The sequence below is a fragment of the Umbelopsis ramanniana genome (genome assembly GCF_025399195.1).
Source record: "Umbelopsis ramanniana AG unplaced genomic scaffold K450scaffold_43, whole genome shotgun sequence".
Lineage (NCBI taxonomy): Eukaryota > Fungi > Mucoromycota > Umbelopsidomycetes > Umbelopsidales > Umbelopsidaceae > Umbelopsis > Umbelopsis ramanniana.
The window spans coordinates 40,587-68,153 of record NW_026252129.1 but is presented as its reverse complement, the minus strand read 5'-3'; the positions used below and the strand labels follow the sequence as shown (position 1 = coordinate 68,153).

General features: G+C 43.5%; 13 protein-coding genes across 13 annotated transcripts; 8 read left to right on the top strand and 5 right to left on the bottom strand.

The window, feature by feature from the left end:
• Positions 1 to 298: 298 nt before the first annotated feature.
• Positions 299 to 2,675, bottom strand: K450DRAFT_249252 (uncharacterized protein). Its single transcript, XM_051590374.1, has 7 exons — positions 2,502 to 2,675; positions 2,065 to 2,402; positions 1,889 to 1,995; positions 1,157 to 1,808; positions 928 to 1,078; positions 578 to 856; positions 299 to 511 (listed from the first exon to the last, which is right to left on the bottom strand). Exons 1-7 carry the CDS (start codon positions 2,661 to 2,663, stop codon positions 410 to 412), a joined length of 1,791 nt encoding a protein of 596 aa, XP_051442970.1. The 5' UTR covers positions 2,664 to 2,675; the 3' UTR covers positions 299 to 409.
• Positions 2,676 to 3,322: 647 nt separating this feature from the next.
• K450DRAFT_200700 (uncharacterized protein) lies at positions 3,323 to 4,573 on the top strand (the record flags this gene model as incomplete). Its single annotated transcript, XM_051584641.1, has 3 exons — positions 3,323 to 3,370; positions 3,529 to 3,955; positions 4,020 to 4,573. 3 exons carry the CDS (start codon positions 3,323 to 3,325, stop codon positions 4,571 to 4,573), a joined length of 1,029 nt encoding a protein of 342 aa, XP_051442969.1.
• A 241-nt stretch (positions 4,574 to 4,814) lies between these two features.
• Positions 4,815 to 6,978, top strand: K450DRAFT_249249 (uncharacterized protein). Its single transcript, XM_051590373.1, has 6 exons — positions 4,815 to 5,224; positions 5,293 to 5,520; positions 5,584 to 5,650; positions 5,713 to 6,020; positions 6,109 to 6,384; positions 6,448 to 6,978. Exons 1-6 carry the CDS (start codon positions 5,027 to 5,029, stop codon positions 6,757 to 6,759), a joined length of 1,389 nt encoding a protein of 462 aa, XP_051442968.1. The 5' UTR covers positions 4,815 to 5,026; the 3' UTR covers positions 6,760 to 6,978.
• Positions 6,897 to 8,557, bottom strand: K450DRAFT_249246 (uncharacterized protein). The gene is made up of 2 exons (XM_051590372.1): positions 7,388 to 8,557; positions 6,897 to 7,329 (listed from the first exon to the last, which is right to left on the bottom strand). Exons 1-2 carry the CDS (start codon positions 8,245 to 8,247, stop codon positions 7,035 to 7,037), a joined length of 1,155 nt encoding a protein of 384 aa, XP_051442967.1. The 5' UTR covers positions 8,248 to 8,557; the 3' UTR covers positions 6,897 to 7,034.
• A 799-nt stretch (positions 8,558 to 9,356) lies between these two features.
• K450DRAFT_249243 (uncharacterized protein) lies at positions 9,357 to 10,213 on the top strand. The gene has a single exon (XM_051590371.1). The coding sequence runs from the start codon at positions 9,448 to 9,450 to the stop codon at positions 10,123 to 10,125; it is 678 nt and encodes a 225-aa protein (XP_051442966.1). The 5' UTR covers positions 9,357 to 9,447; the 3' UTR covers positions 10,126 to 10,213.
• Positions 10,214 to 10,251: 38 nt separating this feature from the next.
• On the top strand, positions 10,252 to 13,945 carry K450DRAFT_249237 (uncharacterized protein). The gene is made up of 12 exons (XM_051590370.1): positions 10,252 to 10,479; positions 10,612 to 10,902; positions 10,962 to 11,040; positions 11,112 to 11,487; positions 11,551 to 11,727; positions 11,798 to 11,992; positions 12,065 to 12,175; positions 12,246 to 12,318; positions 12,388 to 12,630; positions 12,699 to 13,235; positions 13,313 to 13,471; positions 13,556 to 13,945. Exons 1-12 carry the CDS (start codon positions 10,324 to 10,326, stop codon positions 13,817 to 13,819), a joined length of 2,661 nt encoding a protein of 886 aa, XP_051442965.1. The 5' UTR covers positions 10,252 to 10,323; the 3' UTR covers positions 13,820 to 13,945.
• On the bottom strand, positions 13,925 to 15,546 carry K450DRAFT_249233 (uncharacterized protein). The gene is made up of 5 exons (XM_051590369.1): positions 15,367 to 15,546; positions 15,214 to 15,294; positions 15,047 to 15,146; positions 14,914 to 14,979; positions 13,925 to 14,843 (listed from the first exon to the last, which is right to left on the bottom strand). Exons 1-5 carry the CDS (start codon positions 15,418 to 15,420, stop codon positions 14,071 to 14,073), a joined length of 1,074 nt encoding a protein of 357 aa, XP_051442964.1. The 5' UTR covers positions 15,421 to 15,546; the 3' UTR covers positions 13,925 to 14,070.
• K450DRAFT_249230 (uncharacterized protein) lies at positions 15,214 to 16,982 on the top strand. The gene is made up of 5 exons (XM_051590368.1): positions 15,214 to 15,654; positions 15,722 to 16,112; positions 16,187 to 16,344; positions 16,407 to 16,608; positions 16,679 to 16,982. Exons 1-5 carry the CDS (start codon positions 15,571 to 15,573, stop codon positions 16,867 to 16,869), a joined length of 1,026 nt encoding a protein of 341 aa, XP_051442963.1. The 5' UTR covers positions 15,214 to 15,570; the 3' UTR covers positions 16,870 to 16,982.
• Positions 16,983 to 17,895: 913 nt separating this feature from the next.
• K450DRAFT_249227 (uncharacterized protein) lies at positions 17,896 to 19,040 on the top strand. Its single transcript, XM_051590367.1, has one exon. The coding sequence runs from the start codon at positions 17,923 to 17,925 to the stop codon at positions 18,994 to 18,996; it is 1,074 nt and encodes a 357-aa protein (XP_051442962.1). The 5' UTR covers positions 17,896 to 17,922; the 3' UTR covers positions 18,997 to 19,040.
• A 2,413-nt stretch (positions 19,041 to 21,453) lies between these two features.
• K450DRAFT_249219 (uncharacterized protein) lies at positions 21,454 to 21,813 on the bottom strand. The gene has a single exon (XM_051590366.1). It carries the CDS (start codon positions 21,708 to 21,710, stop codon positions 21,525 to 21,527), a length of 186 nt encoding a protein of 61 aa, XP_051442961.1. The 5' UTR covers positions 21,711 to 21,813; the 3' UTR covers positions 21,454 to 21,524.
• K450DRAFT_249215 (uncharacterized protein) lies at positions 21,814 to 22,744 on the bottom strand. Its single transcript, XM_051590365.1, has 2 exons — positions 22,476 to 22,744; positions 21,814 to 22,400 (listed from the first exon to the last, which is right to left on the bottom strand). Exons 1-2 carry the CDS (start codon positions 22,731 to 22,733, stop codon positions 21,918 to 21,920), a joined length of 741 nt encoding a protein of 246 aa, XP_051442960.1. The 5' UTR covers positions 22,734 to 22,744; the 3' UTR covers positions 21,814 to 21,917.
• Positions 22,745 to 23,335: 591 nt separating this feature from the next.
• Positions 23,336 to 25,122, top strand: K450DRAFT_249208 (uncharacterized protein). The gene is made up of 4 exons (XM_051590364.1): positions 23,336 to 23,440; positions 23,538 to 24,152; positions 24,230 to 24,553; positions 24,638 to 25,122. The coding sequence occupies exons 2-4, from the start codon at positions 23,542 to 23,544 to the stop codon at positions 24,966 to 24,968; spliced, it is 1,266 nt and encodes a 421-aa protein (XP_051442959.1). The 5' UTR covers positions 23,336 to 23,440; positions 23,538 to 23,541; the 3' UTR covers positions 24,969 to 25,122.
• K450DRAFT_249200 (uncharacterized protein) lies at positions 25,123 to 27,567 on the top strand. Its single transcript, XM_051590363.1, has 5 exons — positions 25,123 to 25,946; positions 26,010 to 26,387; positions 26,467 to 26,616; positions 26,694 to 26,758; positions 26,828 to 27,567. Exons 1-5 carry the CDS (start codon positions 25,277 to 25,279, stop codon positions 27,344 to 27,346), a joined length of 1,782 nt encoding a protein of 593 aa, XP_051442958.1. The 5' UTR covers positions 25,123 to 25,276; the 3' UTR covers positions 27,347 to 27,567.

Genomic DNA, 27,567 nt, shown 5'->3' with positions numbered 1-27,567 from the left:
GACTTTGGTGCATGACCTTTAGTGACGTTTTTGACATTTTCATTTTATTTACGTAATTTGCACATTGAAATGATTGTTAACCGAGTTGATGTTGAAGAATGCTTTCACCACCGAAGCGACTATCATCATGACCTTACCGATCAAAGCAGTATTCACGCTATATTTTTACTCCTGCTTACTCAAAAAATATGTGTTCGAAGAAAGTAATTGTACGACAAAGCATTGTCTGACTGTCAATAATTATTACACCGCCTAGCCTCACAACAAGGTCAACAATGCTACGATCTGATCATAATCAGCGGTTTCAAATGATATTGGCTTAGAAATAAATGTTCCAACTTTTTTTTTTATGAGATGAAAGCTTTTGAAAAAGCCGTCGAGAAAAATGGGAATGCATGTATCTAATAGGCTATATTGCCATGGTACAATTAGGAGCACGCAAGTCCTGAAAGTGGGCAAAAATCCAAAATGCAATTGAGTTGGTCCATCCAAAACCCATCTGTGGCCGATACTGAGGAGTGCAAGAACAGTTAGATCTTAGTGTTCAATTAATAATGTCGGTTTCTGTTCAACTTACTTCACCGCCGCCACCCGATCTACCAATGACTGTTACATTAAACTTTTCAAACATATGGCCTGTATCGGTCGAATGACCAAGATTCGATATATAGCCGGGGATGGTACCTCCAGTGGCCCACCAGCCGCAGAAGCCAGACTCAACGTATCGTTCCGCCAAATCCTTTGCAACTGTCTTCAACGAATCCACCTTGTCGCTCAGATCTTGGGAATATCCATTTTGGGTAATCCGCTTATGGACATTCAAAAGAGCATGCAGAGTAACATATTGAAGTGGTGGCTAAAGAAGAAGTCAAGGCTCTGTTAGACAGTCGCCGTTGATGAATTTTGAAATTGGCAAGTCCTTCTTACCCATCCGTTTGGTAAATCCCATTGAAGCCCGGTTTCCACTAAGGTGGTAGTAAGGATGCCAGGGTATAGATTTAAAACATGCGTAAGTTCTTCAAACACATTTGCTAACTTTACACTATCATTTGCAACACGTTCAGGAACAGCTCCCAACCTAAGAGTCGATTGTATTAGTAATTTGATGACTTTCATCAATTGCTCGTTTGTTCCTCTTGATGGTATTTCCACTCACCAAAATGGGAAATAGTTCGATGGAGTAAATTCAACCTGTTGAGCTTGACTGGTCAAATTGAAATCAAAGAACGAGAACTTTTCGTCATTCCACAACAATTTGTCCATGCTGTTCAAACGCTGTTCAGCTCTGCGTTCATAGTATGCCTTCTTCTTCCCTGTATTCCATTGAGCCAATTGAACCTCCATGTCGTAGAGAAGAGAATTCAGTTCAACTGGAATGATCGCGCGTGTGTTGAGTGACTTGAGAAGATCAAACTGTGAGTTTCCATCAAACTTTTTGTTGCGAAGCCAACGTGAAGAGTAATCCCATCCAGTCTCTGCTCCTGTTGCCAGATCAGAATATAGATTAATTCTATCGTTTTCCGTCATATTTAAATCCAGATGTGCAGTGTGCCAATCTTCGTAATAGGCTTCTGGGCGAGGATATGGATATTCCACGTTATAGCGGTTAAGATAGTGTTTCTCTCCACTCCCAGAGTCAACGATCTCGACGGTGGTGTTTTTCATCCAAAACTCATATTCAGTGTCCAGAATTGGCAATGCTCGTGCTAGCAGTTCCTGATCGTCCATAAATTCGAGATAGCGTTTCACCATACGTACTAGGAATGGCGGCTGTGACCTATTCAAGTAGTATATACGTGCACCATTTGCTAAGAATTCATCAATGAATGTCAATGTATGTGTGGTACACGTCAAATTCTTTTGAAAGAATGTGCATTCTTCAACTTACGCAAAAATCCGTAAGCTTCCACGAAGTCTAGAAAGTTTTCAATCATACCCTTGGCAGTATGATCCAGTTCGCTGTACAAAAGTCCCTCAATTACGAAGTAGCTGTCCCTGCATTGCGGAAATGTCGCTGTTTATCAATGCTGGTCCAAGAGAACACAATGAAAACTTGTCACTTACCAGTAGTAGAATTCACGGAATCGTCCGCCTGGAACAACAAAGGGACGTTTGGTAGGTAAGATACTACTAGAGCATCCATCACACAGAAAAGTGGTATTGAAACTGTATGTGAGATTAGACCAATAGTTATTCAGATCACTCATCCAAACTCGGTACGATGGGTCCTGGATGGATTTCAGAATGGCAAGGTCTTGTTTTGATTCCATCACTACCTGGGAAAGCTCCATTCCAGTCTCCAAGAAATTTTCGTCAACAAACATCCGTATATCGGCTTTTGATGGATTTTTCCCAAGCTTGTTGAACGCATCCAACACTTCGTTAACAGGCTTCGCAGTAGGCTGAACATAATTTCAATTCGTGGAGATATACGATGTCATTTAACTAGAAAGACGGCGAATTGATATATATAAAAAAGCATTATATGTGAGCATAGTTACCCTATCTACAAAGGTTTTGGAGTCCGTGAAAATATTGGAGAGTTGGACGGCGCGAAGCAGAGGTCCTTCACAGTAAATAGGCGAGTCGCATGTTTTGTAAGTTTTTGCTGTAGTCGCGAAAATGAATGATTGGGTAATAGCTAGCAGTAAAAGTTTTCTCATTGTCACCGCAAGAGGGACCAGAAGGAGAATCAGAGGGAATACGAAAGGATTAAATAAGTACGTTGTCTGAGTCGATCGTGGCCTGGTTTTTTATTTAATTTTCCAGTGTGGGTGGTTTTGATCCGGCCAACAAAAGGTAAAAATTGCAGGAACGTGGCTTTATGCAATACTAAGCACCTTAGAAATGCGGTTGAAATAGTTTCAGCGAACTTTACCTTCTACCTATTACAAGTTCCCGTTGGAAAATAGGCCCCAAACGTTTTGAAATTGGAATCCGAACCGAAGCAGAAAACCAATAAAACTGAGTCTGGAACTGGAGAATGTTGCAGTTGTGTATCTCACAAGGCTAGAGCTGCAACACAGGCCGCTATAGAGTCTGCACATTATAATATAGTCTGCACAGAAAAAAGATCCCGTCAAATGGAGAACTTCTTTGTCATTACACTCTGGGGTATTTTTGATCACGTATTAATTTTGAGTTTCATCAAGTACAAAGATAGCGTCGGAAGATGGACAGCCGTAGTATTAAAAAAAAATTTGATCAGCAAGCTGACTTGATTTCTATATGAAAATGCACAGTACCTTCGATCGGAAGGATATTGTCAGAGATAACTTGCATTATCATATCGGTATACTAAGCAATTTCAAAGTCATGCATAATGCAATTTGTGGACACGCAACTTTCTGTCCCCAAAAAATCTGACAACGTAGGCCAAAAAAGTCCCCCCACCAGGTCACGCAAATTGACGAAGGACGAATAATTGCCGAAAGTTACCTACCTGAATGGCCGAATTGCAGTAAAATATGCTTACAATTGACGTTCGCTGGTTTTTCTATCTCCTTTCTTTAATTTCATATTGAATAGCTTCATATGGACTTTGCGACGACAGAAAGTTCTAGCTTACAACTTCCTCATTCACCCCGAATTATTTTCAAAGAAAATTCCAACAAAAGCTATATATCGCTATCAAGCACGGATGCGTTCAGTTTGAATACATTTGATGAATTGGTAGAAGAGCATTCACAACTCAGCATTGACGGACATCCCGATCAAAGGCGATGTTTGATCATTGCCCGCGTTAGAACATGGGATGTGTCGACTCAGCGTTATTTTGATTCGTACTACAATGCATGGCATTTGAACAAAATTTTGTTCAGAACAGAAGCATCTTCGAATCGCACATTTATTCATCGCTTATCAGTATCTGATCCAATGACAAACGCGGAAATTGTGAAAGTAGAATATTTCAAAACGGGTAACCCATCACTATCCGGGGAAGCACGAAGCTCACGTAAGTAATTTTTAGGTAGCCTCGCATATGCAATCGAAAGGCTTACAAAGCTAATGAATGACAGATGCATGTGCTAACAGAAATGTTATACTAGAACCCTTCGGCGTCAGTTCTGAAGTCACACCTACAAGCATTCATATCTCAGATCAATCACTGTCTTCCAAAAGTGACATATGTTTTATATCCAGGCTTGAGCCTTCATCCGTAGTCACATACTACATTGGTAATGACGACGATTATATGAAATCGAAAGATTTAAGGAAATGCTTTCGTCAAAATGCTATCACAATGGAAGATGCCGAGCTGTTTACGTTGCAGCCTCATGATCCAGCTAGCTATTTGGCTGGGAATGAATGGACCAGGCTTGCGGCAAGGAATGCTAATGGCCGATTTCGAATATCGTGCTCCACTGTAGACACATTGTTGCAAGCTGCCGGGGTCTTGTTTTGTTGCGCGCTTTATTTTGTTCAAATTGAAGAAGAAGAAGAGTATGGGCTCGAGCAGCAGTCGCTTATTGATGGATCAGAAGAACCGCAGGACCAAGCCGAGACCACCGCTCATGATTATTGGCAGCCAATCTTAGCTGTAAACGATTTGACTTTAACTTTTTCCGCGTAAATAAAATAATAGGTGGAACGGGAAAAATGCTGCTACACAGCAAGCTGTCATACTAGACTATTTGAGGTTATGATGATAAGTTCGCCTGACTTAAAAAGCTGGTTCATGGTACAACAGCTGGACCGGCCCTAGGTAACGATGTGAACCCCGACGGTACAAGTGTCGGACCGGCTACGCCACGCACTTTTATATAAAATGACTGCATAACACTGAGAATTACAGATCGACAGAGGCAATATGGATTACGTTGAAGAAGCCGCGAGCTATCTTCCTCCCAAAATTCGAGATCTAAGCGTATCCTTTTTTAGCTATGCGCAAGATAGAGAGGGTAGAAAGTCCATTTTGGGTTATGCTGCGACAGCAGCATTATCTTATTACGTCGGTCGAACAGTTTACAACATCTTTCTCCCTCCAAGAAAACTGAGACACATTCCAAGAGCAAGTTCATCAGCAATGATACTTTCCATGATCAAAGGATCGAGCCCCTCTGAAAGATCTCGCGAATTTATCATGCCAATTATTGAGGAGCATGGCATCTGCTTAAAATATCAACTAGGCAAATGGACTGTAGTTGTTGCTGATTATGACGAACTCAAGCCATTCTTAAAGGATATCAACACATTCCCAAAAAGGCATATGGTCTTCAGCAAGGTGAGCAAGTGCATACTGTGGAGGATCGAAGTAAATCAATCGGCTAATTTTCGCGTCATTGTACCAAGGATTTTGACGTAACAAATGCTCCCAATATCTTAGGAACCAATAAAGAGGTCTGGAAGCGTCAACGAAAAGCCGCAAACCCAGCTTTTCACCGTAGAATGCCTGTAGCCACCTTTGGAGAGGTCATGAAGACTATGTTTAGAACGATTGAGACCGATAGAATCCAATATCCAGACTTGGCTTCGTTCAACAGGCGCTTTGCTTTGGATTGCATTGGTCTGGGTGGATTTGTACGTCGCCATTAACTTGAAAAACTGCTCTCTCTGTTCTTAATAATAACCTAATATCTTTAGAGCTTTGATATGGGATCAGTTGCAGATCCAAATTCAGAGTATGCTACTATCTACAATGAAGCCTTCAGTAAGTGTTCAAGATGAGGTATTGAATGTCGTGTTCCAGCTTCTTATCCTCTCCTGATATAGAGATTATACAGGATCCTATTCAGTTTTTGTTTCCTAGCTTCAGTAAGCTGCCAGCCTCATGGTTCGCTTACCGCCAGAAAGCTGTAGTCGCTTCTCGTAAATTTAGGCAGCTCTTGACCGGAATTGTGGAAACTAGAAAGCAAGCGTTCATCGAGAGCCTCGAAACTGGGCATAATCAAGAATTGATAGACATGGATCTGCTTACTATGCTCATCAACGCAAACTTGAACCAAGATGGATCGTCTACTTACCTAACTGATAGCGAGCTAATTTCCAACTTAGCTATCTTTTATGCCGCTGGTCACGAAGTGAGTGTTTGCAACGGCTACCAGCCAGTCTATTGAAGTTTCGTTTCCAGGTTTAACACATGACACTAATTTCTTTACCTTCCTTCAGACTACCGCCAATGCATTGTCGTCTATGTTGTATTACTTGGCTGTGAACCCCAAGCATCAGCAACGTCTTAGAGAGGAAGTGATCAGTATCATGGGTGATGCACCAGAAGACGCTATTCCTACGGATGAACAGCTTCGTCAGATGAAATTTTTAGAGTGCTGTATCAAAGAGTCAATGAGGATCAACCCACCAACGTCCGGTAACCAATTGAGAACGGCTGCTGAAGACACAACGTTGGGCAATTTCTTCATCCCGAAAGGAACGGACTTAGGAATGGTAATTAATTGCCCGCAAAGTATCGCCTCTGAAAAAGCCTGCGCTCATATTAGCTTTCTATAGGATATTTGGGTTACACACCATCTTGAAAAGTATTGGAAAGATTCTGATACTTTCAACCCTTCACGATTCGACAAAGAAAGTTCAGATTACGTGGATTCCACATGGATGCCTTTCGGCGCTGGTGAACGTATTTGCATCGGCATGAACTTCAGTTTGGCAGAGCAGCGCATATTTCATGCCATGTTCACTCGCAAATACGAGTACTCTCTTCGTCCTAACAGTGAACACGCGAATGGTATGGTCAACGCTAAAGCAATATTCGGATTGTTCGGCCCCCAAGACCTCGAGCTCTCATTAAAGAAGAGATATTGACAGACATGACCATGACAAAGTTATATTATTAAATGTCATTTTCAGTTTTATTAAATTGACAGCATGCTGAGTAGGGAAGACAAGTATATCGTGGGAGGATTAGGACGTGGACGTAGATAATATAGAAACTTGAGCCATATATGAAGGCGAATACTGGAATATCAAAAACGAAGAGAAATAGGTAACAACAGAAAATGATATTAAACCCAATGGGCAAGGGTAGTCGGAACCGGATAAATAGCCAGAGTAAAATGCGAGAGCGGCACAATGGCCATCTAATAGTTGAGTTTGGTGCCGAAAACATAATCCCACAACTTGGAGGTGATACCGTAACCAGACTCGTAGTTCTTATAATGATGAGCAAGGTGGTACTTCTTCATCTCCTTGAAGTGAAAGTCAAGGACTTTGGCGTGATGCAAATAATAGTGTGTGCAGTCATAACCAATGTATCCCAAGACCGCACCCCCCACGATGGCATATGCTGCGGTGGCGGGGAATAAAATATGAGCAAGGCACATCAAAGGGTATGCCAAGGCAAAACCAAGAGCTGGCGGCATTACAAGTCGCAACCTATAAAGGAGTTAGGAACTAAACCTCTCCAACATGAATAACCGTCAAAAACACTTACTTGTCCATTGGGAGATAGTGGTGAATACCGTGAAGAGTAAAGTGCAAAAGAAGTGCAACAGGATGATCAGGAAGCCAGTCATCCAAATGGAACAGGAAGCGATGCAAGATATACTCCACCAGAGTCCAGATGAATATACCTAAGACGAAACAAGGGGCAGTAACATAAGGAAGCTCAGACTTGAGAGAGTTATAAACTTGATATCCAACAACAGGGAGCCAGATGGTAGGAATCATATACCACGCTGTCTTGGTAAAGACATCTAAGAAGTTACCAAAGAGAGGAGCAGCGTAAGGCAAGTAGCGTGGTTGATGAACTTGCTGGAGGTAGAATTCCTTTGAGAACTTTGCTCGAAGCATTTGAGGGAAGAGTGCTTTGCGAAGGTCAAGGAATTGACTGCCCTTTGCGTCTGCACTAAGGTCCGTCTGCGTAGGCTTGAAGTCATCCTCAAAGAAGTGCTCTGTCTCTTCAATATGGAGTTCGCCTTTTTCATTTCCTTCGGTTTGTACCAAATAACCAATATGGTATTCCTCCAACATCTCATATGCTGCATCCGAGTGTGCGTGTTCCAACTCATCCTTCATAATGTCTGTCACATTGCGTCCAGCGTATTCCAGAATGAGATCATCACCTCCAGGATGGTCAGGAGCAAACTCCGTAACGTCATAGACCTTTCCGTTATGAATAATCCATAGGGACTTTAAACTGCTATGTTTTGCAACTTCGGATAGAGTGAACTTTTTTATGACAGCCATGAATTGTAGGTTAAAAAGAAAAGAAAGACAGTGAGGTAAGGCGTGCCAAAAAAAAAAAAAAAAGCTGACAAAAAGGTCAGGAAATTTTTTTAATATTTCTGTCATCGAAAGTGAAACAGTAAGAAATGGTAAAACCAATCTTCCTCTTCCTCCAATGGGTGCCCGTGCCTGTGAAAGATTCGGCTGCTCCCATCCGATGGTTTTCAAAGTGCGAGGTCGAACAAGCGGATAGTCATCGATGAGGCAGTACGAACATAAAAGCGATGGTTTCCATTAATATGAAACATTGTCCAAGGATGAAACATGCTACCTTTGTGTTTCAATGTTATTTCATCTCATCCCGTTCTTACCGATCAATCAAAGTGAAGAAAAATGGCACGGCGATCGCTTTGTGTCGTGTTACAGTTTATTGGAGAGCTGGCATTTTGCGCTGTGATATGTGGTTGCGGATAAATTTTTCTCTCTCTAGAGAATTTTGGCAATCCGGTGCTAAATTAACGAGAATATACTTTTTGTTAGGCGTTTTAATGAAAAGACAAGTTATTAGGTGCGTCGTGAAAAAGATGGTCAACTTTAAGAAAATCTATCATTAACAATACGTAGGAGCGAAGTAAAAGCATGAAGTGACAAATCATCGCTAGCTGCCTCATGAGAACCCTCTTGAATTATTTACAGATGCTTATCAAAGACATGGTGATCAGCAAGCTGGATGTGACCCCAACACTATCAACCGTGAGTTTCCTTCTTCTTCCTTTTTGGGCCTGCAAGCGGACTTGAATATGGGCGCTTTTGTGGTGCCATTGACTGACTGTATTGCTTTGCCTGGCCCAACGAAGTTTAGTATTGACAAAGAATGAATGTTTTCAAATAATTGATAAACTATCATACCTTGGAGTCAATTTTCATTCTTTGAACATAGTACAACATTGCTTCGTCTGATGATTCCCGAATTACTTGGTGCATTGGAGGCGAAGTGTCATGACATGGTATATAGGTTGCTGGTCGAGCGTCAACCTGTCGTGATTCATGTTTTATTTGTGTAAATGCTGTTGATTTAGAAGGCAAATCAGCTAGAACAAATTCTATAGAGATGCTCGGCATAGTGGTGGAGGTCATTCACTGGTTCGTTAAAGAAAACAATCGAAGTAAAATAAATAGTATATATTTAAATGCTCAGCGGTGCCAAAAAAAAAAAAACCACCATTCCCAACGAACGTCATGGTCCCCCCGTAGCCATGACGGATTTGGTGCTTTGTTGAGGGGTCTCGTTGCTCCTTCGCTTTCTTTTCCACTTTTCACATATCTATGATACAAACTATCACTTGGCCACACAAAGCATCGCAGGTCCAGGTTGCCGGCACCTGGAACAACTGGCAACAGCAAGACATGAAATACGACGTGACCTCTGATCAATATATCTTCCATATTGATATCGCACCAGGAGATACTTATCAGTATAAATTTATCGTCGACGGTAAATGGTGCTTAGACAAAGACGTACGTTTTGTAACGGCAGATGATGGGCATCAAAACCACGAGATAGTAGGGGAAGGTGACATGGTCGAAGAGAAGATAGATTTACCGGCATTTGATCTTGCTACTGCCAGACCCCCATTGAGGACGCCTCAAATTGTTATGGAAGCTGCTACCCCTTCGCATATTGAAGAGGACCATTTTACAGAGTGGATTATGCCAGATGATAATGAACCCACTGATAATCAAGAATGGAACACAAAATCAAATGAGAAAGTAGAATCTGATATGGAGGAAGAGGAGGTGGAACGCTGGAACGGTACAGCTCAGGAAGACCCGCATGAGAAAATCGATGACATTATTCCACCAGCTATTGAGTCCCCGGCTTCAGGTGTCAAAACGTTCAAGACTCCGTTGAACTGGTCTCTAGCTGGCGGCGCTCTGGTAGCTGTGGTAGCTATTGTAGCCTATATTGGTCGGCAAAGAAGTATTGAATTGTCAATGGTATAACTTACACAGAGCTTTTTTGTCGCCGTCATTATCTGTTCTCTCGCATGCCGTAATTAAAGTTTTTTATTTTGAACCAATCGCTGAATGAGATGTTTGCGCTGCTCGCCTGAGTTTGAAACTCGCGTTGGGGGAGTGAGCCAAGTATTAGAACGTCTCGCTCTCCTCTTCAACTGCCTCATCTGTTTCTTTTAATCAAATATGGTGCAGAACAAAGCTGTCGTTAAAAACGTCCTATCTGGAGATACTGTTATCCTGAAAGGCAGAGCACGTGCCAATGGTCCTCCCGCCGAGCGCCTTCTAGCCCTCTCAAACGTTCAAGCTCCTAGACTAGGCAACAAGGACAAGGACGACGAGGTTTGTACTTTTTGAACTTGCAGCTTGCTCATCTGGCAATGTTCGGTCTCGATTGTGGAGGATCCAGATCGTGCATCGCATGCATCGCGTCAGATCTACCATCGCTGACTCCGATCGTCTTGTTTTCAATAGCCCTTTGCGTTTGCTTCTAGAGACTTCTTGAGAAAGACATTGGTTGGCAAGGAGATCAGCTTTGTGTCTGAGTATACTGTTGGCTCCTCAAATCCACCCAGAGAATATGGTTCTATTTCCCTGCAAAACGGTGACGATGTAGCTCAATTGATCGTTAAGGAAGGCTGGGCGAAGGCTCGTGAAGGCGGCAAGCGCGGCGAATCCGAAACGAATGACAGCTTGGAGACTCTCAAAAACCTTGAAGAAGAAGCTAGAAGCGGATCCAAGGGAATGTGGGGAGACAAGCAAAAGGTAACTTGGTTTAACACATGTGGATCATCGGATCTCTTTTGCTAAACATGCATATGTAGGGTCAACGCTCTGTCAAGCATGGCATGACCGAAGATACCAAGACATTTCTCAACAAGTACAAGGGAAAGCAAATTGATGGTGAGTTTTATGTATATGCGCAGGAACGAATGGTCTCATACCGTAACTGATTCTCCATGTGCATTCATTAGCTATCATCGAACAAGTCCGTGACGCTTCTACTTTCCGAGTCTTGCTTATGCTCACACCTCAAGAGCATCAAATGATTACACTCCAACTTTCTGGAGTTAAAGCTCCTGTTGTCCGAAAGGATATACCAGATCAACCTGACGTTGTAGAGCCTTTTGGTGAAGAGGCCAAATACTTTGCTGAATCTCGCTTATTACAGCGTGGTGTCAAGGTCATTTTGGAAGGCGCTGCACAAACGGGCAGCACATTTGTTGGATCCATTCTCCATCCAGCTGGAAATATTGCTGAAGCACTTTTATCTCAAGGTCTTGCAAAGTGTGTTGACTGGAGCATCACATTAGTCACAGGAGGACCCGTGAAGCTGAGAAATGCAGAGCGGTAAGATATTCGACTCAGCTATAATACCTGATCATGCCCTGGTGCTGACTATGCCTTTAACAGTACCGCAAAGGAGCACAAGCTTCGCCTGTGGAAGGATTTTGTCGCAAAGGAAAAGACCTCCGAGTCCGATTTCGATGCTCAAGTTGTTAAGATTGTTACTGGCGATACCATCATTGTCCGCAGCAAATCAGGAGGCGAGAAGAAGGTTCAATTTTCAAGCTTGAAGCAGGCACCACGGTATGTTTTGATCAGCGGAACTGGCTAACTGGATGTTTGAGATTGGTTTAATGAACGATACTTCTCTCAGTGGTGCTGGTAGCACTTTGCCCTCTGCAGGCTCGAAATCCAAGGATATCAAGGAAGTTGGCTATCAGTTTGAAGCCCGTGAATATCTCCGAAAGAGACTGGTTGGAAAGCAAGTTCATGTAACCATTGATTACGTTAAACCTGCCCAGGATGGATTTGAAGAGAAGGAATGTGCCACTGTCAAAATCGGTGATAGGTAAGGCTCTTGGTGGAGGTCGTTTTTTTAGTGTAGCTTTACGCCTTACTAAACACATATTTCTCTTCATAGCAACATTGCCCTTCAACTCGTTGAACGAGGTCTTGCTTCCGTGATTAGACATCGTAAAGACGACGAAAATAGATCCCCTGCCTATGACCAACTCGTCATTGCAGAAACCAAGTATGTATACAACTGCTATTGACCATATTGCATGTCTGCCATGTTGCTAATCAATAGCGTGTGTAATAAGAGCCCAGGAAGCACAGAAGGGAATTCACAGCACTAAGGAGCAACCAATCGTTCGAATTACTGATGCTTCGGAGGTAAATTTTTACTCAGGTAATATGTGAAAATGCATTAGAGAGTCAGTTGTTTAACGTCTTGCTTCTTAGAATGCTACCAAGGCCCGCCAATTTTTGACCTTTTTGAAACGTAGTGGACGTGTCAACGGTGTTGTTGATCATGTTGCTAATGCATCAAGACTTTATATCTGGGTTCCAAAGGAAAATTGTCGCTTGACATTTGTCCTCGCTGGTGTCCGTGCTCCCCGTGTTGCTCGCTCGCCAGGTGAAAAGTCTGAACCTTTTGCTGAGGAGGGCGCCAACTTCGTGTCAAACAAAGTTCTTCAGCGCGATGTAAGTACAGTCATCTCAGAATGGCTACTAGGACGGTCTATGCTTGTTGCTAAAACGAGTTTATATAGGTTGACATTGAGGTTGAAAATGTCGATAAGACTGGTGGCTTCGTCGGTAGCTTGTTCGTAAATGGCGAAAATCTTTCTGTTTCTTTGCTGCAAGCTGGATATGCATACATTCATGAATACTCTGCAAACGAATCCAACTACGCTAACCAGCTCTTCTCTGGTGAACGCATTGCCAAGGCTGGCAAGAAGGGCGTGTGGGCGTCCTATGATGAGGACGCCGAAAAGGAGGCTGCACAGGAACAAGAGCAAACCGCATCCGCCACTCCTAACCGTGAATACATTGACGTCATTGTATCAGAAGTTATTGACGGAAACCGATTGTATGTTCAAATTCTTAACGACCAGGCTAGAAAGTTGGAAACTCTTATGTCAGAGTTTGCGGATCATCATAAGCGAAATGACGAACCCTCCGTTGCTAAACCCCGCAACGGCGAAGTTGTTAGTGCCAAGTTCACAGAAGACGACAGTTGGTACCGAGCGAAGGTGCGCAAATCTTCACCTGCTGGCGTTGAGGTAGTTTACGTCGATTATGGAAATGTAAGTGTACTTATGGATTTGAGTGCTTCATTTGTCTTGATAGACTCTGAATCTCACCCACTGTTTGTTTCAATTAGTCTGAAGTGATTCCCTTGTCACGAATCCGAGCCTTACCACAAAAGTTCAGCTCATTGCCTCACCAAGCTCAAGAAGCGACACTATCCTTCGTAAAGGCTCCTGCTAAGGACCAAGACTATGGTGTAGAGGCATTTGAGCGTTTACAACAACTTGCTAGTGTAAGTCATACATTTGAAGCTGGCTTTCTCTGCTGAATAAGCTGCGCTTTCTTTTTTTAACAAGAGTTCTACCAATGTCTTTAGGGAAAGCAACTTGTTGCAAATGTTGACTCACGCGATGCTGGAGTTTTGTCCTTGACTCTCTATGATCCCGCAATTTCCACTAGCGCAGATGCTAGCATCAACTACGATATTGTTCGCGATGGATATGGTCATGTCATTTCAAAGACAAGATATAGCGGCGGTAATCAAGAGATTATCAAGAAGTTGCAAGAAGGCTTGGCAGATGCCAAGAGAGAGAGATTAGGCATGTTTGAATTCGGTGATAACACCCCTACCGATGATTAGTGCTGCTTGACGTTCTATCCCCAAAAATAACTCGAGAGATACGAGATTAAGATATCAAAAAATCAGTTGTTCACATAAAAGTTTATGCTTTCAAAAATAATAAGTTGACAATGGAACACTTCACATAATGAAATAATGCTAATATGAAAGATGGATTGATAACGGAGATGTGAAGCAAGCCGTAGACATAGTTTTTGCTTTTAGAAATGGTGAATTAGCATCGTTATCTTCCAAATGAAACGATAGTCCCACTAAGCCGACGTTTGTGGTGCATGATGTTCATTGGCTTCTTGACCTCCTTGGCCAACCGATGTTTCCGTCTCTGAAATCTTTGCTTCCTCGAGCTGCTTACTTAGCATATTTTCCAATGGCGTTCCCCCTGATACACTGCTGGGCTCTTGGTTCGCAATATCATCAAAGTGCGTGTTTGTTGCTTCTGGGAAAAGAGCGGAAGTGCTAAGAGCCTCTTTAGTCTCAACAGGCGCGGCCATGACGGAAGACGTTGATGGACCTGATGTCGACTGAATCTCAGTTGGAGCAACTAAGCCAACATTACCAAATTGTTCAGGTGCGCCAGAGGGATCCTCTGATGGCTGGTAATCTGGGGTGCTGAATATGGTGTTGCTGTACATTTGAGAGCTACTGCTTTCGTGTTCTGCGGGATTATTCTCGTAGCTGGGTGCAACTTGTGGTTGCCGGCGAGGTATTCTATGAAGCAAGCCATAGCCAACATCACAACCAAGCGAGCCCTGACCGCCCCATTCGTGATTGGGAATGATAATGACTTCTCGACAGCTATCCCATTCTGTGTTATAGAGATAAAGTCGAAGTGGCTTTCCTAAAGTATCTTCGACGAGAGAATAGAAGTCATCCTCTGATCGCAATGTCATATGTGGACTACCGATGATATAGTCGGTGTGAGGGATTACACCTGCCATTTCTGCAGGGGAATTTTCGGCAACGTCAAGCACATGCCAAACATGTTCTCCAGCATTTTCATATGAGCAAAATCGAATAGAGCAGCCTAGATGGTGCAGATCAATTAGTATGTAGCTTGGAACTTTGTATAAAACCGATATTTCATTGGCTATTACCGATCAAGCTAGTTTCTTCTGGCTTATCCGGAGTGTGCCAGGATTTGCTAGGAACGATAGTAACCTCTGCAATAAACAAATCATAGAGTTAATAACTGGCACTGGTATATTCCAGACTATAGCTGATCTATACCTCGAACTGATTGCTCTTTGCTAGAGTAAACCTCCAAGACTACCGATTTATCGACGTTTTGAGCAAACTGTTCCTGCAGTAACTCGCTATTGCCGTCATCCTGGAGCAGAACAAAGGCTTCAGTTACAGAAAAAAGTATGTAGCCATGCTTTCGAACCAATACGTACAAGTCTGTGGCCGTTTATACTGATGATATAGTCGAAAAACTGCTCTATTCCTGCATGGTAAGCTGGCGAATTCTCCTTGACCTGTGCATGCGGGACTAGGGTGAGCGCGAGTTTAGGTCATGATCGTTAATGAGCATTGAATATCAGCCCTACCTTGAGAACGTGGAATCCATGACGACCGTCTTCACCGCTTTGAACGCCACCCATGGTATAGTACGATAGACCGAAATGTCGTCCAAGATGCGGGCGGCCATTAAGGCACGTAGCAGAAAAGGCAGTCAAGTCACGTGATTCTTCACAGTGAAGGGCTAAATTTCACCAGCTTGGTTTCCGTGGATCTTTGGACAAGTACAATCAATGCCTCGACATTCAAAGAATAACACAGCTTCCAGTGTTTTCACTTACCATGAGGTTAACTCGCTGAATTATGGTACAAAGAAGGTATATAATATGATGTACGAATTTGAAAGTTTGTACACCGTTCTCACTGACTCGACCCAATGGTTAGCAACGTCTTGGACGTGATTCATTCAGAGCGTTCAATGCTTGCTTTCTTTGTCTGCAAGTAGCGCGAGATCCGGTGGCATGTCAAAGTGGACATCTGGCTTGTAAAGAATGCTTGTACGAAAGTATTTTGACGCAAAAGCAGGAGATACAAAGGCAGCAAAGGTTGGCAGCACAAAGGCAAAAGGAGAACGACGAGCAGAAGGTCTTGGAGGATGAGGAAGCCCAGCTTGCCATACTTGCGAACTTTGAGAGGACGCAAACAAGTGTACTCCCTGATGACCGGCGGCATTCGATAGCACAATCCGCTGAATCCACCAATAAATCCTCTCCTACGGGTTCAAGAGAAACTTCGAAGGATCCAAATACCCCTTCAGGAAGCTCACCAGCAATAGGCAAGTTTGATTCAATAAGAGAGCCTTCTAGAGAGTATTGCGTAATAACTGGAGTTGATGATCTGTCTTTGTAGAATCGTCACCACAGCTTCATGCAGGCACTAAACGAAAGTTCGAACTAAATAAGGAAGAGCGACAGCGTGCCATTGACAAAGAAAAGGAGGAAGCATTGCGAAAGATTAACGAAGCACGGTCCGAAGAGGCAAAACCCAAGCTACCGAGTTTCTGGCTGGTAAGTATAAAACCATCCGAATTTGTAATGCTTTACAACATTTTACTGAAGTCTCGTCGTAGCCTTCGCTTACTCCAAACGCTGGAAAGAGTGATGAGAAGGATCGGCAGGAAAAGGAACAGGCAGTATGCGTAGCTGGCGCACCACACCCAGTAACCATTAAATCATTAATTCCAGTTAAGTTTACAAATGAGGATGAGAAGTCCAATCACCCAATATGTCCTGCTTGTATGAAGGGCTTAAATAATGGCATGAAGATATCCGGTATGTTTTAAATTTTGTGTATAGCCATCCATGCCTTGTATCTAAACATTAACAAAATTAATTTCGTTAGTCTTCCGAAAGTGTGGGCATGTTATTTGTAACAAATGCATAGATTCTTTTGTCAAAAAGAGCCAAGTCTGCTATGTCTGTGAAAAGAAGTTCAAGGACAAGGACATTATAGATATCAGCGCAGAAGGCACTGGCTTCGCTAGCAATAGTAATCAGTTAGAAGCAAAGAGATTTGGTCTTTCCTTTCAATAACATGCTACTGAGATTGTCTTTGGATGAGTTTATCATGAATATTAGCTCGGTATTCGATCCGTTTTGGACGCAGGATGCAATAAAAAGAGCAACGAAAGACATGTTCCTACTGATCCATGCCCACTTGCCAAAGCTGGACCGCGGGGTCGTACGGTATAGCGGAGGTTCGACATCCTCGTAGTACCCGACTAGCACCACTGCCTCGCCAGACACAAGCGAAAGGCACCACTCTCGGTACTTTGATCGCATGTAATAGTATGAACGGGAGGTTGTTCTTAGTGAGTAACTAATTTACTTTAGAGACCAGGATAGCCAGCTCATTTTGTAAACGTGAAACTCGCTGTGATTCAAGCAGGCTCTGAGCAGAAACCACGTGATTTAATTAAGGATTGAGAGCTTTGATTTCGCGAAATTCGAAGAATTATCGGGTCTGCGACACTCAGGGGCAGCAGCCATCACCACCATGCCGTTAACGAATCCGAAGCGGCTGACCGGCTATGCAGATGCTCAGCAATATGCACGAGAGAATTCGTACAGTGATGCCTTTGATACGATAGATAACGACGTAGCCGAGTATGATGATGAAGAAGATGAAGAAGAAGAGGAGGAGGAAGTCGAGGAGGACGATGCATCTTCCTTGACTTCAGAGCTGAGCATTCCCGACTCCAACATCGACTTTTCGCTTGTCTACGCTCTGCATACATTTGTAGCTACCGTCGAAGGTCAAGCTTCGGTTGTAAAAGGAGATGCTTTGACTCTGCTAGATGACAGTAATTCATACTGGTGGCTCATCAAAGTGCTGAAGACTTCAGAGGTTGGCTATATCCCAGCAGAGAATATAGAGGTAATTAAAAAAAAATGTTCATATGATCTGGAACATCGCTGACATATACAATGCACTACAGACTCCATACGAACGTCTTGCACGCTTGAATTCTCACATAAACGTCGAGGTAAATGATCTATGTTAAAAAAACTATTTATGCAACTCAAACTTGCATATATTAATATTTAAAATCACCAAAGTTGACCTCGCAAGAGAAGAGTGAGGAAATGGCGGACAGCGCCAAACCTGCTCGCACTAATCCAAGCAACAAAAAAGTGACTTTGGCTAAGGAGGTCATGTTTCAAGCACAGCACATCCTTTCAAACAGCGATGATGAAGAAATTGAGGAAGAGTTTGAGGAGTGGGAAGAAGAGATGCGATCCGAAACAGATTCAGATTTCGATAGCGGCGATGACATTTACGAAATCGATGATCCAGAAAATCCGTATACAGGAACCTATCCTCGGCAAGGGCAATCTGATTTGGCCATCAAAAATCATGACCAACCTGCTTTTGTTGAACAGGCCCCTATGAAAGCCACTGTTAATAAGGTAACCACCCATGAGATGGAGAAGGTTGAGCCTGTTGCTGCACAGAAGGCACATACCTATCACAGTACCACCACTGAAGAGCCTGAAGTGCGATCCAAAGTGCCTGCAGAAACTGAACCACGTAAAAGTTCTCCGTATAAGCCTGGATTGGATCTGGATGAGGATGAAACCATCAAAATATCCCTTACACCATCCATTGCTCGAGACGATGAATTTGCTGATAGAAAATCAGACGACTCTGATTCAAGACTTCGAAAGGCAAGCAAGCTGGATAAGATTCTAAGCAAGGAAGACACATCTCGACGATCAGAAGACCTTAAGGACAGTGGTCGAGAGGAATCTAAAGAGAAGAAGGGTGGCTTCAAAAGATTCTTTTCTCGAGGTAAAGAAAGCAAAGATAAGAAGAAGAAAAGCTCTAGTTCTACCGGCGATAATCGACGATCCAGCGACACGGAAACTTCGTCCATCAATTCTCAGTCTACTGGATATTCGGATCACCGTAAAAATTCCGTTGACTCAGCAGCACAAGACTACCAACCAACCCCACTTCGCATTTATGCTGGCAATATCCAGTTCTCTTCACCTTACAAAACCGTTTATATCTATCCTTCAACCACAGCAGCAGAGCTTGTTGAGCGAGCAGTCGATACGTTTGATATCCAGGATACAAATGATTTAGTTGATGGCCATTTAGACTTTTATATCAGTATCAGAGGAGCTGACGGAGGTAATGTTTACAATTGGAGATGATGAAGTCACAGACCAAACCACTTAACACATTATGTGGGATCTATTTTCAGATGAGTATACACTCATTCCACAAGACAAGCCGTTGTCTATCTTCAACACCCTTACCGCTCATTTGAATACACCTATGCCATCCTTGAAGAAGGCTAGACGCATATCACAACTTATGTCCATGGGCGATCCCACCAACGGTGGCCAAGCACATGTAGGAGGACCCAAGAGCGGAAATAACCTGGACGGCCTTTCTGAAATTAAGCTGTACTTGAATCGCAAAATCAAGCGAGTCGACGAAAGGGATGGCAAGATACACATTAAGGTAGTATGTATCCCCAGCTCTGATCGACAAAGGCAAGAGAACAAAATTTTAGCCGTTGCACCACATGCTTTGACGGGAGATATCATCACTCATGCCCTGGAGAGATTTAATGTTAAAAACGGATACGCTTACGATTTTGCGGATGAAGATGAGCCCCAAAATGTACGATATAAGGATGTGCCGTACACCCTTTCTATCAGCGTATCAGGCCAAGGTATGATAAAAAAGAACGAACATTTTTCATTACGCACGACACGAGTTAACATGATACAATGATTCCTTTCTTCCTACAGTCACAGAGATCTCATCAAAGGATAAAATTCTATCAGCATTCAGAGGCTCCATTTCAGAATTGTATCCAAAGGCGCACAACAACAATCCAGAAAGAGCATCAACATCCTCCATTATCGCTGCGCCAGAGGCACATGAAACGTACTTCATCCTGAAGGCTCGTATTGACAATAACGGTACATCAAGAAAGCCAGAATCGGAGAGAAGCATGGAACAGCCGCCGCATCAACAGCCTAGACAACAACAAGGCAAGCAACATGGGCAGCATGGTAATCACGGTAATTTTTCATATGAGAGGCAATATAGCCGAGAAACATATTGGAGCTGACAGCAGTGAGTTTAGGACCACGACATCATCAATTAGTGCGTCAAAACACGCCAGCTATGTTGGATACTTCCCGAACTAAGCTAGACAACCCTTCGAAGCCCGAACACTCTACCGAAGATCAGCGAACCAAGTTGCTCGAAACGTTAGCCATTACCGAAGACATTTCGGATGACAGTGATAGTGATCGAGAGGATGAAGACTTCATGGAAAGCCCCATTTCCGTTGAACCTGAACATCAACCTGATCTATCCGCCAAGCAGAATTCGCAAGAAGCTGTTGCAAAGCGGTCTTCCACGCCAGAGAGTCAGAACGATGATGATATCATGTCACAATTGAACAAGGTCTTGGATGACTTTGGCCGATCTGAGTACAAATCCCCTCCTCTTACGTCCCCACTAGGCGATGGCCGATCCATATCTAGCTTAGAAACTAAATCGACGTACAGTCAAGACTCCTTTGCCGATAACGAGGCCAAATCGAATTCTCAACACAATGCCGGCCAAGAAAAACTAGCGAGATCAGCTTCCACTATGAGAAAAGCACATCAGTCCATGATGTTCTCAGACAACTTTGGATTGGAAGCATTAATGACGCTGGTGCGCGGCGATGCGGAATACCTTGAATCACTGGAACGTAGTAAACATGGCCAGAGTAAGCATGATCGTGAGCTGACATCAAGCAAGTATATGGAAGAAGTCAGGATCCAGGTGTCAAAGGAACTCTTTGGTGACCAACTGTCGCAGCTGGATGCAATAGAAAAGGTAATTGTTTGAAGGGCCTGCATGCTGCGCCAAGGTATAATTCTAACTATCGATATGTAGATCCTGGATCAAGTAATGGGAGATGCTATTCGTCTCTTTCCATGAATACCCCTTCCACGCAAACCCCTTCCGTTCCTTTCTAGCATTTGAGATATCAAAAAATTTGTATGAATAATGTGTCACCACCAAGCAATCGTAGTATTGAACACCTATCCTCTGCCTAGTAATAAAAAAGTTATTTTGCGGTGAACAATGCTCCCATATGGAATACGACAGTATCATGGGGACTCGTATTTTGTTTATCAAGTCCGAAACGCCATAACAGAAAGGTCGGCAGGCATTCAAGCTCCAACTGATGCATACTTGGACAGACCTGAGACGCTACAAATGGAAATTTCAAGCAGGCAGCATTGCAATCTGACGCTGTGGGGCAAAATCGATGATGGGGGGTGGGTGTTACTCACCAAACATCATCTGCCAACGGAGGAACGGGTAGCAAGCATGAAATCATCGCCACGGAACCCGGAGAACTGAACCATTTTCGTTCATATATTTGGCTTCGGCCGGATGATCAGAGATAACACAATCGAAAAACGAACTAACGTCCCAACGGAAGCCCATCCCGTTCGACCTGACGGATAAATAACCTGTAGAATGACCACATCATGACTTTTTCTTTAGCTACCAGAATGCCATGCTGACCGGTAAATATAGCTTGATGGGGAAGCCAACCATGTTATTGAGTTGAGAGAATGTTTCTGTATGGTATTTCCATCAAGTCGGTGCACCTATTCTATTTGTATCAGCTTCGGGTTCGGTTCGATATAGACAACATTCACAGTCTCGGGAGGATGGCCGAAACTGGGAAACAAACTAGGGTTAGCCACCGGACTGCTCTCACGAAACACTGCCGATCCGATAGCATGATGTATAAGCCCAGTTTGAATTGAAATGCGGTGGCAACACAGAAAATGAAATGACCGTTATGACCAGCCAAGCGACATGGTATGCTGCACCTCATAATTGATCTCAACAACGAAATTCAAAGTTTGAATGCAATCGATATATTATTTGTACAACCAGTATGCAGAGATGAACGAAAATAAAATTCTATGGGAGAAGTGAAGCGAAATAAACAGGAAAATGCAACAAACAACTACACTGGTAAGCTCGAGGAGAAAGAGTTCCTTTTTGGTTTAGAATGAATGGAAATAGGGAGTGGCGTAGTCTACTGATGTCTTCTACAGTTATTCAAGTGTTTTTGGACAACTTGATCGGCTGAATCAACCGATACGTATCGGATGCGACGGTGGCTAGGAATTGGGCTAGTTGGAGGCGATGGCAATTGCGTTTGGTGGCTATAAGCTCTTCGGTGATTGCGTGCCATGGGTGATCGTCTAGCCGACCACCTCTGCATATGAGGTGATGATAGAGGGGAAGATGAAGTCATCATGCGGGCAAGCAGACGTCCTTGTTCTCTTGCGGCATTTTTCACTACTTCATCTCGGTAAAAGTTGCTCATGCGTTGATCGAGATCAATTGCGTTCAATAGGTCACTCATGGATGGACGGTTCATAGTGCGACCTTCAGGCATGGAGATGGATCTCTGATGTCTTTTGGCTGGTGGGTGGGCTTCCTTGCAAATTCTCTTAGTGGGACGAGGAATATCATTCATTAAATCTAATGATTTGATGGAAGGAAGTCTTTGCGACTATAGACAGAATATAAGGTTAATTTTCATCCACTTGTATACGTGAACAAATCAAGTATAGAACATCCAGCGTACCTTGTTCGTGGCAGTGGGCATGGGGATGATGGGAGGAGGGATAGAGAAGGAACAGGTGGCGCATGGGCAGGAATGTTCAGAGTGAGATGGAATAGGCAGCTTTGCAAAGGGTCTAGGAAGGACTTGGTGGATTGTATTCATTGTTATGGATGGAGAGATTTGTTTTTTTTGGTTAGGCACAGTAGAAAAAGAAAATTGGGAAATCATGGCCAGCTTTATATACGTTTGACCTTGCTTTTTCAAGGAGAAGCGGGTCATACTGGCTTCCGGGCGACAGGAATATGTGTGCCACGTTTGGAATCGCGTGCCAGCAACCTTTAACGTTTCATGACCTCCTGGAGCAATATTTGCTATTCTACCCTGGACCTCATTGTTTGCAACCCACCTTAAACGGAAATTACGAAGACGACCGTGTGTGGCTCAAAATAAGAATAATTCTTTGCAGGTCTATTCTGGGACTACATCCTTTCATAATCACGTCAAATCTCTCGGCTACTTCGGAGTGACCACATCCGATAGGAACCCGCCAAATCGCTTTTTGTGATATTAACAGGTTCATCCAACACAATGAGATACGCACAGCTACATTCCAATGCCCCTATGAAAAGGGTAATGGATAGGGGATTTCCCTCTTGCAATCAATAAAAAAGGAGTGAAAGACGGTGGAGGCTGCCCTGTGTCAGAACAGAAAGGGATTTCAAAGGTGTGACTCCTGTTGGAATCTTGGGGGAAAGGAATGAAAGAAGCGTGCATCCATCCCATCCGAAGGTGACGCATCCAGGTGGTAAAATTGAAATTACTCATGCAAAGACAATTGAGCCTTAGGATCCCATTGCTCACTCAGTTTTTCACCCAGTTCCCTTTGGCCGCTATTTTTCCCTCAGCCCTTTTGAATTGTTGGCTGACCCATCGAAATCAACCAGCGAATTTCTAAACAACAAAGTTCCACCGATTGGACTGTTTAGGTTAGCAACCAAGATCCACTTTTTGCAAATCGTAGCCCCGATCTCTATCAAAATCCCTGTAACAATAACTAAGGTTGACTCTTTGGTGTTTATATAGCAATATGACGATGCAACGCTTGGTTGAAACGGCCCAAGGAACATCTGCCGGGATGACAGAATCCATGACTGAAAATAGCGGATTAGTCAACGCCAGAGCGCTTCGAAATGGCAAATCTAAAAAGAAGAAGAAGAAATCTGTCAATAAATCCAATCTCGGCTCACCACACCATGATGCGTCCGCCGCTGTAAACGATGACGACGACGACCATCCCATAGAATCTATTCATAGTCAAGACTTATCTTCTCGGCAACAGTTTGACGACATGCCCAACGCAACATCGAACAAAAGGAAAAAGAAGAAGAAGAAGTCCAAATCATCTGCAATGGAATCTATTGACAATCAGGTCACTCATTCCCAGCCTTCCGCCTTGCATTCACATAATCTTACGTTGCCGTACAAATCTGATAACGATTCTCGCACGAAGTTCTCCGGGGATAATATATGGTCCAGTAACAATAATAGCGAAGAGCGTCAGAGAATACGAGAGTTCTGGTTACAATTAGGCGAAGACGAGCGTCGATCGCTGGTCAAGGTCGAAAAAGAAGCTGTGCTAAAAAAAATGAAAGAACAACAGAAACATAGTTGTAATTGTTCAGTGTGTGGCAAAAAGAGGTAGGTTCACTTTTTGATGACTTCCCTCAAGGGAACAATCCATTGATCTCGATTCTTTTACTCTTCCAATGTTGTAGAACCGCCATAGAAGAAGAATTGGAGATTCTCTATGATGCTTACTATGAAGAGTTGGAACAGTACGCAAATCATCAGCAAAGTAATCATGGTTACGGTATCGCGCGTTCTCTCCAAGATGGATATGCTAGCATGCGAACAGATGCCGCTTTAGTGGATGCCTACGCAAACCAAATTCTTGCATCAAAGAATCCATTAGATCACCAGGACGACTATGATGACGAAGACGATGAAGATGAAGACGAAGACGACGAAGACGATGACGACGAAGATGATGACGACGACGAATACGATGGCGACTATGATGATGAAGACCTTAGTAGCCGGTAAGTTACGGCAAGGCTCCACAAACTTTTTTAGAAACTGTTTGTGGTTCGTGTGACTCACATTCCTATGGCAATTATGGACAGACATGGTGAGCACATGATGGGCAATGGTGACCACTTCAACTTTGGCAATAGCCTCACCGTCAAAGGAGGCATCCTCACCGTCGCCGATGATCTGTTGAAAAACGATGGCAAAAAGTTTCTTGATATGATGGAGCGACTTGCTGAGCGACGAATGCAGCGAGAAGAAGAAGCTGGCTTGGATCAGGATGAATACTACGACGATGATGATGAAGACGACGATGCATATGAAGATGAAGTGGATGAAGTGAGTGACGACGACGCAAATGGACTCACCTTTAGACGCATGATGGGTGCTTTTTACTTACATCAACTCCATTATAGGATACCATGACAGAAGAACAGCGAATGGAAGAAGGACGGCGGATGTTCCAAATATTTGCCGCACGGATGTTTGAACAGCGCGTTCTTACAGCGTATCGTGAAAAGATTGCACAAGAGCGACAACAGCGCCTTTTGGAAGAGCTGGAAGAAGAAGATCGACAAAAGGAAGAACGAGAGCAAAAAAAGTTGAGAGAAAAGGAGAAAAAGAAGGACAAAAAACGGTAATGTTAAATATAAAGAATTTATGCCTGTTTCAGAAACATTTCACTTATTATTCACATTTACAGTCAACTCAAGAAACAAAAAGAAGAAGAGCGTATGGCGAAAGAGGCCCAACGGCTTGCTGAAGAAGAGAAAGCTCGAATCGAAAAGGAGCGAAAGCTCGAAGAGGAGCGTCACAAACGAGAGCAGGAGCGATTAAAGAAAGAGGAAGAACGGCGACAAAGAGAAGAAGAACGTTTGCGAAAAGAAGAAGAAAAACGTCGACGAATGAAAGAAGAAAAGGATCGATTAATGGAAAAAGAACGAAAACGAAAAGAGAAGGAGGAAAAAGAACGAAAAGAGAGAGAGGAGAAGGAACGCAAGGAGGCGGAGGTGCTTATGCGAAAGGAAGTTGAACAGAAGGAACGGTTGAAGGACCTGATGAAGGAACGTCAAGAGCAGAATCGAAAGGACTCCTCAACGATACCGTCCTCAATACCACCATCCCTGTCTAACTTTATTCCTACTGCATCCCAATCCACGCCTAGCAACCACTCGTCCATGCCCTATGTGATTAAGAGTGGATCGACTCTCAGATCGCCAAAAGCTTTATATTCTGATGTGGATGAAAGCTCACCCTCCCTCGATACCACCCTCTCTTTAACGCCGCTGGCGATATCCAATGCACCACAGCCCTTATCTTTCCATCATCCCCTTCCCAGCTCTCCACTCTCACCAGTGCGCAGCCCCTCTTTCCGAAATCATCTTCCAACCTCTAGTTTACCAGGTAATGTACATGACGGTAGGGTTGTCGTGGAATACTTGCGCTGACTAGTGTCCCCTCCCTTAGTGAACACAGTGTTTCAAGACCAAGAGATGGAGAAGTCATCGACTGGTGTTAATTCGCTTGCCAATCACAGTATGGGAGTGTTGCCAGTAGGATACCCTAAACGAATGTCTTCACAGTTAGAGACGGCTCCTGTCAAGCCTATAACTCGATCCAGCATCGCTCCTATTGGCAAACCACCTGGCTATAGAAGGAAATCTGCTTCAATGGGAGTCGTAGGCGGACCGACCATTGGCGCTGAGCGACGAGCACAACCACCTTTTGAAACCATGGTCGAACCACCCTTTACGGAGGCTTTGCAGGTTGATTCTTCAACGCAGGACGCTGTAAATGAATCACATTCGTCACCGTCGTTCTTCTCTTTATTTGGTGACTCTAAAGGTGAATACGACGAGAATGAATGGAAGATCATATTATGCCCTTACTAATGCGTATTTACTGTCTTTTTCTTTTCTGTCAGGTTCGGATGCGGCATCATCACTCTTGAATGGAGTGGCAGACTCACCGCGACAGAGATCAGTGCCTCAGCGACCGTGGCTAATGCATTCACCGCAGCGATCGCAGTCCATTTCTGGTGAAGGTGGCAACAGTGCGTGGCCAAACATTTCAGGTAAAGTTTTGGACCAGAGTAAAATGGTATTTGTTGAATGAAACGGGCATCATTCCCTAACGTACCTAATCTTTTAGGATGGGGTACGCCGTCCAACTTGATAGATGAGACTGTGCAAAGCAAGCTCTTTGGTGATGTAATGGTAAGGGTTTGACACATTGTCTTTTTTGAAAAATGAACAAAAATTTAACCTGGTTATTCCTTTCATTAGCCTGATCGCCTACAGCTAATAGTCGAGCGAGCCAAAGCAGCGTACTTGAAATTGGAAGAATTATATACACCCACTGGACATTTCCCGTTAAACCACTGGCCTGTGGGTATGACGTTTCATCCCTTGTTTCAATTACATCGAATGTACAGCGATCTGTTTCCGGACATAGTGGTTGACCAGCAAGAACTTCTGGAAGCATGTTTAATGACCAATAGCGGGTTTAACTGCATTAATCATCCACACCAGGGTTATCTGTTGCGGTATGAGATGGGAGACTATAATCGGAGAGCAAGCTTGGGCGTCAATGGATTCTTGCCATCAGGGCCACTTTCACCTTCCATCAGTGGCAGCACCGACATCAACTTTCATCAGTTCGCCAGTCATGCTTCTCCCACCGGTGCTCAGCATCATCCACCAATACCACAACCATCCCATTTCCTACCGTCCCAACAACCACCACAACCACAGCAACAATTAGGTCAAGGGAATGCTGCACTGTTCGGTGGTCTTTCGTTATAATTCGGGGGTTTCTAAATAGTAACCGTTAAAAAAAAAATTCATACCACACTGTGATCCAAAAACTTGTGCCAATTTTCTTTTATTCTCGCTCGTTCAAACTTGTTCTTCCCCCTCGTTTACCTTTACTGCCTATATAACTTGTATTCCATGCATTGTTCTTTTTTTCCGTTGATATTATTCTTTGCTTATAACAATTTAGTGGTTGCCCTAAAGACGGTGTT

Excerpts from the sequence above, each read along its gene's own strand:
- K450DRAFT_249249 (XM_051590373.1), top strand. The coding sequence starts at position 5,027 with ATGATACTTTCCATGATCAAAGGATCGAGCCCCTCTGAAAGATCTCGC. Across the intron at positions 5,521-5,583 it reads GCATTGGTCTGGGTGGATTT|AGCTTTGATATGGGATCAGT; the intron begins GTACGTCGCCAT and ends TAATATCTTTAG. Across the intron at positions 6,021-6,108 it reads TTTATGCCGCTGGTCACGAA|ACTACCGCCAATGCATTGTC; the intron begins GTGAGTGTTTGC and ends ACCTTCCTTCAG.
- K450DRAFT_249233 (XM_051590369.1), bottom strand. The coding sequence starts at position 15,420 with ATGGGTGGCGTTCAAAGCGGTGAAGACGGTCGTCATGGATTCCACGTT. Across the intron at positions 15,295-15,366 it reads ATGGATTCCACGTTCTCAAG|GTCAAGGAGAATTCGCCAGC; the intron begins GTAGGGCTGATA and ends CCGCATGCACAG. Across the intron at positions 15,147-15,213 it reads GTATAAACGGCCACAGACTT|GATGACGGCAATAGCGAGTT; the intron begins GTACGTATTGGT and ends GTTCTGCTCCAG.
- K450DRAFT_249200 (XM_051590363.1), top strand. The coding sequence starts at position 25,277 with ATGGCGAAAGAGGCCCAACGGCTTGCTGAAGAAGAGAAAGCTCGAATC. Across the intron at positions 25,947-26,009 it reads TCCAACCTCTAGTTTACCAG|TGAACACAGTGTTTCAAGAC; the intron begins GTAATGTACATG and ends CCCCTCCCTTAG. Across the intron at positions 26,617-26,693 it reads TGCGTGGCCAAACATTTCAG|GATGGGGTACGCCGTCCAAC; the intron begins GTAAAGTTTTGG and ends CTAATCTTTTAG.
- K450DRAFT_249252 (XM_051590374.1), bottom strand. The coding sequence starts at position 2,663 with ATGAGAAAACTTTTACTGCTAGCTATTACCCAATCATTCATTTTCGCG. Across the intron at positions 1,809-1,888 it reads GGAAGCTTACGGATTTTTGC|CAAATGGTGCACGTATATAC; the intron begins GTAAGTTGAAGA and ends ATGAATTCTTAG. Across the intron at positions 1,079-1,156 it reads TCGAACTATTTCCCATTTTG|GTTGGGAGCTGTTCCTGAAC; the intron begins GTGAGTGGAAAT and ends ATCGACTCTTAG.
- K450DRAFT_249246 (XM_051590372.1), bottom strand. The coding sequence starts at position 8,247 with ATGACAGAAATATTAAAAAAATTTCCTGACCTTTTTGTCAGCTTTTTT. Across the intron at positions 7,330-7,387 it reads CACTATCTCCCAATGGACAA|GTTGCGACTTGTAATGCCGC; the intron begins GTAAGTGTTTTT and ends ACTCCTTTATAG.
- K450DRAFT_249227 (XM_051590367.1), top strand. The coding sequence starts at position 17,923 with ATGGCGGACAGCGCCAAACCTGCTCGCACTAATCCAAGCAACAAAAAA.
- K450DRAFT_249237 (XM_051590370.1), top strand. The coding sequence starts at position 10,324 with ATGGTGCAGAACAAAGCTGTCGTTAAAAACGTCCTATCTGGAGATACT. Across the intron at positions 10,480-10,611 it reads ACAAGGACAAGGACGACGAG|CCCTTTGCGTTTGCTTCTAG; the intron begins GTTTGTACTTTT and ends TGTTTTCAATAG. Across the intron at positions 11,728-11,797 it reads AGCTTGAAGCAGGCACCACG|TGGTGCTGGTAGCACTTTGC; the intron begins GTATGTTTTGAT and ends TACTTCTCTCAG.
- K450DRAFT_249215 (XM_051590365.1), bottom strand. The coding sequence starts at position 22,733 with ATGACCCGCTTCTCCTTGAAAAAGCAAGGTCAAACGTATATAAAGCTG. Across the intron at positions 22,401-22,475 it reads TGCCCACTGCCACGAACAAG|TCGCAAAGACTTCCTTCCAT; the intron begins GTACGCTGGATG and ends TTCTGTCTATAG.
- K450DRAFT_249243 (XM_051590371.1), top strand. The coding sequence starts at position 9,448 with ATGATACAAACTATCACTTGGCCACACAAAGCATCGCAGGTCCAGGTT.
- K450DRAFT_249230 (XM_051590368.1), top strand. The coding sequence starts at position 15,571 with ATGCCTCGACATTCAAAGAATAACACAGCTTCCAGTGTTTTCACTTAC. Across the intron at positions 15,655-15,721 it reads TGAATTATGGTACAAAGAAG|CAACGTCTTGGACGTGATTC; the intron begins GTATATAATATG and ends CCCAATGGTTAG. Across the intron at positions 16,345-16,406 it reads AGCTACCGAGTTTCTGGCTG|CCTTCGCTTACTCCAAACGC; the intron begins GTAAGTATAAAA and ends GTCTCGTCGTAG.
- K450DRAFT_249208 (XM_051590364.1), top strand. The coding sequence starts at position 23,542 with ATGACGATGCAACGCTTGGTTGAAACGGCCCAAGGAACATCTGCCGGG. Across the intron at positions 24,153-24,229 it reads TCAGTGTGTGGCAAAAAGAG|AACCGCCATAGAAGAAGAAT; the intron begins GTAGGTTCACTT and ends CCAATGTTGTAG. Across the intron at positions 24,554-24,637 it reads GATGAAGACCTTAGTAGCCG|ACATGGTGAGCACATGATGG; the intron begins GTAAGTTACGGC and ends AATTATGGACAG.
- K450DRAFT_249219 (XM_051590366.1), bottom strand. The coding sequence starts at position 21,710 with ATGAGGTGCAGCATACCATGTCGCTTGGCTGGTCATAACGGTCATTTC.